This window comes from Phaseolus vulgaris, chromosome 5 (genome assembly GCF_051622355.1).
Source record: "Phaseolus vulgaris cultivar YP4 chromosome 5, ASM5162235v1, whole genome shotgun sequence".
Lineage (NCBI taxonomy): Eukaryota > Viridiplantae > Streptophyta > Magnoliopsida > Fabales > Fabaceae > Phaseolus > Phaseolus vulgaris.
Genome location: NC_143502.1, coordinates 20442210 through 20451308, shown reverse-complemented (window position 1 = coordinate 20451308; position 9099 = coordinate 20442210). Strand labels below are relative to the sequence as shown.

At 31.9% G+C, this 9099-nt stretch overlaps 1 protein-coding gene across 1 annotated transcript; it reads right to left on the bottom strand.

Annotated features, from left to right (window-relative positions):
• Positions 1-6982: 6982 nt before the first annotated feature.
• On the bottom strand, positions 6983-8317 carry LOC137834447 (transcription factor-like protein). The gene is made up of 2 exons (XM_068642498.2): positions 7878-8317; positions 6983-7424 (listed from the first exon to the last, which is right to left on the bottom strand). Exons 1-2 carry the CDS (start codon positions 8256-8258, stop codon positions 7158-7160), a joined length of 648 nt encoding a protein of 215 aa, XP_068498599.1. The 5' UTR covers positions 8259-8317; the 3' UTR covers positions 6983-7157.
• Between the last annotated feature and the right edge of the window lie 782 nt (positions 8318-9099).

Sequence of the window (9099 nt, the reverse complement as noted above, 5' to 3'; positions counted from 1 at the left end):
CCGAGTCAGATGCTCCGAGGTTATAAACGAATCATTCTTAGTGCAGGGGGAAAAGACCAAGCTTGGAAAGGGTGCGGTCGTCTAAGTACAGGAGGCCTTGTTTAGCAAAGTCAAAGTATATGATCCCTACTCAAGTAGCTGAAGAGCACTCATGCGAGTCAAGAGGCTCTTTGTGGCCAGAGGGTATGGTTCATCCAGAGGTTAGCTTTCCGAGAGCGTTGTGATTTTTCATACCTGATTCATGCATTAATCTTGTTATTTTTTTAGCTTAGGTAGGTTAGCATGGATATTAAATTGGTATGTTGTCAATAGGTGTCAACTTATGCTAATTGCATTTCACTAAGTTAAACAACAAGACATGCATCTGATACACTAGTCGAAGTTTGTTAACTCAAATAGCTAGCAAAGAAATTTGTAGTAAATACACATAAATAGAAAGTACTTATAAGTTAGAAAGTGCATGTGATGTCCAAAGTGTTCTAAATGGGGGGAAATTAAAAGTAAGGTAGAGAGTAAGGCTACTCCTCCACAAGTTGGTCATTGACCATTGTTTTGTCTAGGCCAAGTTCAGAAAATTCTATGGTTGGATAAAGACATGCAGCTTGTTCTACGGTCGCCTGAACCCCATAAGGAAGGCGTGGGCAGCATTTTGCTTACACGCTTCAATTTTCTTTGCAAACTTTTCATTCTGGCCGGACAGCTCCTTCTTAAGCTTTGCAGTTTCGGCCAAGAGCTACTCTTTCTCTGCCACAACCGTCTTGGTCGTGACGACTTGGTGTTGCTTCGCTTCTTGTTGAGAAGTCTTGGAAAGTTGAAGCTCCTTCTGCAACCTTTCTAGCTCTTTGTACAGCCTAGAGGTCTCTTGAGCTTTTACGCCCTTTGCTACCATTCTCTCTTTCAGCTTAGAAGTAGCTAAGCAATTGGTTGTCAAGGCTTGACCAAACTGTCTCATGGCCTCGCGGAATAAGTAGCTTTCGTCATGAGCTATGAGCTTCTCTTTCTCTTCGTTGAACAACAAAGTCTCTTCAAGGTAGGAGGAGGCGTCCAGGTTGGGGTCCCATAGGTTTGGTGATGTGAGTTGATTTTAGGATTGTTCATTTTATGGTGTGACACTTTACTTAGATTAAGATTTTAGGGATTTAAGAGTGAAAACCTTAGGAAAATCCCCACTGAAAATTAACTTAATCAAGTGGTTAAGTAGACGTGAAGGTTCATTTCACAAAGGCAAAAGGAAAAGACAATTATAAGGTGAAAATGATGATAGAAGGTGTAGAATTAACGAACAAGGAAAAGAAACCAAAATAGAATTGTCAAATGGAAACAAGGAAAACCAAACAAGAACATAATACAAAAAGTAAAAATGAAATGACAATGGAAGAATAGATGAAGAAAGGAGAAAGCTTATGTGATGGATTTGAGAAGTGGAACACGCCACTTGGAATGTGATTGGCCTCCAAGATAAGTGAAGACAGCCGCCACTTGAGAGCTCTCAATACTCACAAGATAAGACTTAAATGCTAAGAGGAATTCAAACCTCACTAACACCTCACACAATCTGTGTAGAGTAACTCTTCTTCTATTAATTTCAACTTGTAAAATACAATGGGTAGGACTCCTATTTATAGGTAAAGGAGCCTTGGAAAACAAGCAACAAGGGTAGGATGGGAAAAGGGAAAAAATGGGCAGCCTCCGCATCCTAGGCTTGTCCTTCTAGAAACTGGGTCAAAATGCCTTTCTAAAGGGTTAGGAACAAGCTAAAATGATACCTACACCCCCTACTATGCTAAAGGCACCTTATTCTAGCCTATCTTTGCTATTTGGACCCCTAAAGTGAACCCAAATTATTTACAAACATATTCTATTTTTTTAGAAGACTAAAAGGAAGACCTTCTGATATTTTGGTTTATAACTTCTTCTTCTTTTGCTGATTTTTTCTCGAGGTTTGGTGGGGCCTGGATTTTTATCTTGAGATGACTGACCCTTTTGGGAAGTTCTTGTTGGTTTGTATCATTTGGCCTCTTCGAGATCTCTGCTTCACACTCCTGGACATCTACCACGACCAAAGGGGTAGTCTGGCCTCTAGATGGAGCAGCGTGATTGGAAGGAACCCGCCCAACTGAGCATGAGTGCTTGGTGGGGGTTGCCAAGATCTCCTTTTTCTCGTGAAGACCAACCCCGAGATTGTTTCTTCTTCATCGATAGGGGATGGGGTGGTGAGGAGAGCTTTCATCTTTGATTCCTTAGGCACATTGGAAATCGCTTTCGTCCTTTTGGCCATCTCCGCTAGCTCCTTCTTGTTAAATTGTGATAGCATGTTCTCTGCAAAGAAAAGAGGGCGAACGATTAGCACAGGTATGAAAGCTTGTCTCATAAGGGGCAGGAAATGAGAAGTACCAGTATAAATCTTTAAAAGTATGGGTGAGAACTCTTCGCTTATAAGACGAGCGGCATCGAAGACCACCTTAAGGTTGTAGAGGAACTTGCAGAATTTCTGGTCTAGAGTTTGTAGATCTTACAGGCGTCGAGCACCTTGGAAGTGTCCATTACAAGGGAAACCCATCCAGAAGGGTTGGATTCCACTTGTTGCTACGAAGTTTCAAGAATTTCCTTTTGAAGTTTTTGTACGAGGATTCGAAGAGGGAAAGCAAGGTTCTTCCAGATAAACCGTTGAAAGAGACCCACAGTTGGCAGCCTAGGCGTTTGGCCTCAAAAAGTATAAAACGACTTCCGCAGTTGGCGAAAAGCCGAATTGGGAGCAAAGGATGGAGAAGGCACAAATAAATGCCCAACTATTTGGGTGTAGTTGGGCAGGTGCCACGTTCAACTCGGTTAAAAGTTCTTTTTCATAAATGGTCAAGGGAAGCCGCTAAAGGACCTTTTTGAAAACAATGGCATAGAAAAAGCAAAATGGACCATTTGGGTCTGAGGGCTCATCGCAGCAAAATTGGCTCATCCTTCCCGCATGTAACTACTCTTACTCTATCCTTGTCTTTATCGAAACGACATTTCTTTTTCCTAAGGGCTAATATACTCTCCGAAGAGGGGTAATCAGAGGTTTCTCCTAGAATATTTTGGGGAGCCCATGGATACAAGGTTTTGTAATCCATTTGCGAAGGTAAATCTAAAACACAAGCATAAGCAGGATATAAGAACAAGTCTAGTCTAGGAAGAGCAAGCAAGTTGCAAGCAAAATGAGTGTGTGTGTGTGTGTTATGCAATACAAGCAACAAATAATCAATCATCACCGACAGAGAAGATGAACAGAAATGGAACCCCAGCTCAGGCAATATAGTTATGAATGCTCAGATAGATGATCTGGCAGGATAATGGATAAGATGAATGTGCAATGCTAGGAATGTGTAAAGAAAAATACTTTTTGTAGTCGAAAGGAAGAAGCTTTGAAGATGAGAAGTCTGAGAGCATGAGAAGTTTGACAAGCACGTGGAAGAGAAAGGTTTCGGGTTTAACTAGAAATGAAACACAGAGGATGGAACAAGGTTTTGAGTGGCGTGTGTGCGAAGATGGAATTTGAAACGGTAGGATTATCTCGTCGTTGATTTTTATGCCACGTTCACCTTCAGACCTACTTAACCACCTAGTTAAGTTAGTGTCCAGTGGGAATTTTCCTAAGGTCATCACCATTAATTCCTAAATTCTCAATCTTAAAGTAAAGTGTCACCTAAACGAAAACATCTAAAATTCAACTCACATCACCCAGTCTCGAGCTGAGCCTTGGCTAAGCGAAGAGGCTCCCGAGTGCTGACGTGATGGTTTCTCAATGGGTAGGTGTAGCGCGATGCGCGAGGCGTTTTTGAAGTGACGTTGCTAGGAATGTGTGTGTCACCATATAATGTCTTTTTTTTATCTTTCCCAAGTAAAGATACGTTGTTTTTTAGACTGAAACTGAATACTTCTTAAATTCTAGTAAGCTCTTATGACTTAATCGTCGGAGTATAATCAACAGATAGGGCCCTCTCTGTTTTAGCGAAGCCGCGTTCCAGTGCATCAAGACGTAGAATAGATTCCAGGAAAGGCTAGAGCTTGTCGCCAAGGTCAACCAACAAGAACAATATTTTAACCAATATGAATATTTTCTCTATTTTTAATTATCTTTTACGAACTGACTACCAATAGATGGACCAAGCTCATAACCCGCCTTTTGGGTCCAAAACCGAGTTGACCATACCTAAATGCTTGGACCGAGATCCCGAGCACTCCTATCACCGTAAATAATTTTGAATTTATGTTACTTTGAAGAAATTTCGGAATCCATTTTATGAAAATTTTAAAATCCATGATAATTTATAAATTTTTTTTATAAAATGGAGACTCAATCGTGATATTTTATGATAATTAAAAATAGTTTTGAGAACTCCATAAATACCAGAAGACAAAATAAAAGTCAATATTATTTTAAGTTAATATTTTTTTTTTTTGAGTTAAACAAATTCCAAAGAACATGTTCAATCAATGATTTGCTTGCAAAAAATGACAAGTTGAGTAAATTCCTTAAGAGAAATCCTAACCTTGATGTTTAAACAAACTTTCCATTGAAAATTATTTGTCTTGTAAAGGTAATTTGATACGGTGAAACATATAATTTGAAAGAGAGGAGATAGATTTAGAGGTAACTTATATCATGTATAAATACAGCTAAGGATGCAAATTTATTTGATCAGTGTATATTTTCATGAAGAAAGCCTTTTTATTTTTTTTATCAATCTAAATTTAAGACTAAGAATTGTATAAGAGTTAAAATTTTATTTATTTATTTTACTACTAAAAAATTATTAACAAAAAATTAATTTTAAAAATAAAAAATAATTATAAATTAAATTAGATAAAGATTAAAATAATTATTAATATTTTAAGTATACTAAGTATTAATTATTTAAATTGTAAAATTGATAATTTAATAACTAATTATATTAATTTTAAAATTATTTAATTTTTAATTTAAAAATAATATATACTTTAATTAAAATAATAATTAATTATTTTTTTATTTAAAATTATTTTTATTTAATAAATTTTTCTTATTTCCATCATATGCATCATATATATATCATTTTGCTGCTAAAAGGAAACTTCGAGAACAATTTTCAGAAACTTAATATAATAAGCTCTATTTATACTGTTATTTTCAATGTTCTACATCAGTTTGAAATCCATGATTTGGAAATATAATTTTACTTGTTGACTAACTAATAATATTAATTCAGTGGTGTGTAAAGGCCCTATATATATATATATAAATATATATATATATATATATACATTTTATAAAAAAATTTAGCACATTTGATATATTTAAAATTCCAATTTTCTTCTACATCTATAAAAAAAAATTTAACACCTCCAAAATATTTTCTAAAAATTCCATCACTGTATGGATGACCCTTTTCTATTAGCTATAGTATTAGTTCTGCAAAACAAACTTATTATTATTATTATATATATACCATTTTCCATTCATTTATGTTATTTAATCTAAAAAACTGTACATACTACATCAAGTATATATACTATTTTGAAATATTTAATTCAAATATTTGGATCAAGTTTTAAATTCAAATCCATATTTTTTTTAAAACAATTTGAGTTTTTATAAATCCAATCCAATATTTTTTTTTTAAAAATAACATAATATTAATATAAAAAAATTTAATATTATATAAATATCAAGAAAATGTAATAAAATTATAATTTAATAATATTAAAAATTAACATTATACATAATCATTATTTAGGGATACAGTAATTGTATACAATTACAAACTAAAATTGGTGAAAAAGAATGGAGAAGTATATGCAGGTGAAAAGAAGTGAGAAGAATGTCCTTAGGTGATTGGTTAAAGATGTCCTTAGGTGATTGGTTAAAGATTCATAGCGTACTGAACAAAATTATGAGAATTAAATATAGATTGAAAATCTGAATTTTCTAATTTATACTAAGATCTGTTTAAGTAAAATAGATATCTGATCTGAAAATTTGAAAAGATGTGGATCAAGAGCAGTTTTGTTCACCCTAGCTATAATCAATTATTTATGTTATAATTAATGTATACATGAACACCATGAGTAGTATATGAAATTAAGATTTAACAAATTTAGATTATAATTGATGTACTATATAAAATTAATTTGTGTCAAAGATCTATGTTCCTCAACATATAAATAAAAACAATATATGTAACATCCATTTCCATTACCACTATCATTATCACTAAAAAAATATTAGTAAATAATTATTAAATAAAAATTAATTTTAAATACAAAATATAATTTGTTATTATATTAATTAAATTAAATTAAATATTAATTTAAGAACACTAAAAAATATTAATATTCAAATTAATTTATATTATTAATTAAATAATCATTAAATAAAAAAAATATTCATTAAATTAAATTAAATATTATTTTATAAATTAAAACTTATAATACCTAAATTAATTTATATTATTAATAAATAATTTTTAAATTTATATTTAATTAAATAAAAATTAATTAAATAAAAAATATTTAATTACTATATTAATTAAATTAAATTAAATTAAAGATAAATAAATTATTAACATATAAATTTATTTATATTATTAATAATTATTTTTAAATCAATACTTAATTAACTATTAAAATTTTAGTTATCAATATAAAAACTATTTATAAATAATAAAAATTAATTTAAATATAAATATTTTTTAATTTTTTATCTAATTTAATCAATATAAAATTAATTATTTTTTAAAAAAATTATATTTATTTTATTTAATATTAGGGTAAAAATAATAAAAACAAGCACTAATTAGAAATTCTATTTAAATTTTCATAAAATTTATATAAAAATTAAATTAACCATGATTATTCATCAAAAACTAAACTATTTTAATAACTTAAACTAAATTATTTAAAAATCAAAGATTAAATACGACACAAAATTATAAAACATTATAAATAGAATCCCTAAGAAATAGTAATATGTAAAAAATAACACACCATACTATTAAAATGATATAATAAACATGAGCAACACATGCAATTTAAGTCTTAATTGGTTCATAAGTAAAGTTTTGTTCCATAGTCTAGATGAAAGCTGAAGGAAATTAAAAAGAGAAAGGGAAATTGTGACCAAAGTGATGCAATTTGATCCTGATTTATGAGGTTGAGGAGTCCTGATTCATTCCCCAGCTGCGAATCCCAATGAGCAACTCCCCTGAGGCAATCAAGAATTCGATAGCCTGCTGTGTTGACAGCAATCTTACCACGCTCCGCAGAGTTGTCAGCCGTAGATCATCTGCTTTTTTTATTATGGGCACCAGCTGTATGATCTTCTCATTCATGTCCATGTCAGGATCCCCCATCTCGCTTGCACTGTCCTGCCACTCTGAGAGCTCTTCTTGGATTGCATTCTCCTCTTTCACCTTCAAATTAATTCAAAGTGAAAACAACAAACTCTCACGTCAACATCATCTACAACATCAAATTATTTACATTTCTCTCCTCTAAATAAACCACAAATCTTCTACAATTTTTCATTTAATCGGTAATTTAAATTATCTTAATCATGTATTCAGTGTAAGTTTACTAATTTCTCTGGCTAAACCTAGATTTGGTTCCTCTAAATTGAACATTTTTATTATAAAAATACACTCATTCTAGATTGAACATTCTTGTTCAAAAAAATATACTTATTCTAGAATGAAGAATGATAATGAAATCTGTGATGAAAAAGAGAACCACCAATGATAATCTAAAACACCCTGCATGAATGTAATTTCAGTGGGTGCATCTAGAGAATAGTGAGAAATTGAAGACAAAAAAGAGAGAATTAGATACAGTGGAAAAAAGAAGATAAAAGAGAGAGTGTTAGTTACAGTATCACACTGGAGATCGCTGACATGACGAAACTGAGAGGGGGTGAGGTCGCCCAGATCTCCAGTGCGGAGGCCATGGAGGATATCGATGATGTGAGACTCAAAGAGGAGGGAAGACTCAGTGTAGATGAGGTGGAAGGCGGTGGTGGGGCGCCACCCAGTGATCCAGTGGAGAGAGCGTTCAAGAGTGGTGGTCCATGGCGAAAGGAACACGCAGAGAGGATCCTTCTCCACCGCCGCCCATTTTGCTCTGTAGTAGTCCTGGTGCTGCCTCATCACCTTGTCCATCACCTCCTCATTGTGCTCATCCTTCAACCGCTGCACCATCTCCTGCAGCTGCTCGAACCATCTCCTGTAAAACTTTGCGAAAGAAGTGTTCATTGTGTTGAGTTGGGTAACTTTTGGTTTCTGAGTTTGGTCTGGTAATAATGTGTAGTTGTTGTTGTTATCTGAATGAAGATAGGGTTTGAGGTGGCCTCGCATGCATGCATGTCTTACGTGTTTCATTTCCCGGGTTCAACTTGTCGAATTCCCCTTGATGCAATTCACCACCCAATACCTTTTATTTTAATTTCCCAATAATTAATAAGTCCAAGATAAATACTACATAAAAAAACATACAATACCCAAATAATAAAATAATATATTCATGTTTAAGTTTGAATTAAAACCAGTAAAACTTTACAGGTTTACAATTTATAATTTTGGTCTGAAATATTTTATCTTTAAAATAATCAAAATAGGTGTACCCTATATTACATGACCATGTTATGTTATTAACAATGGAATATGATATCATTTCCTTCTACATTTAACAATTTAATTTTGAGAAAAAAATATTTTAATTATTTAAGAAAAAATTACAACAGTTAAATCAATTAAATAAAAATAATTTGAATTTTGTCAGATGTAATGTCAAATTTAAGTTTTATAAATTACAAAATAGAATTTTAAAAACTTTATTAAAATTGATAAATTATAAAAAGTATATTTTGATTGTACATTATATTGTAAAATAAATTTATTAATTTTCATAATAACTATCTTAAAACTATATTGACATTAATTTATAATTAAATAATAATATGAAATTGTCTATATCAGTCAATATATATTTATTTTATTTTTCTTCACTTTAACTATTCAAATTTTATTCTTTCTTCTCTTGTTTGTGCATAATTGTGAAATTGTGATATTGATATTGAATATCTTAATAAATTTG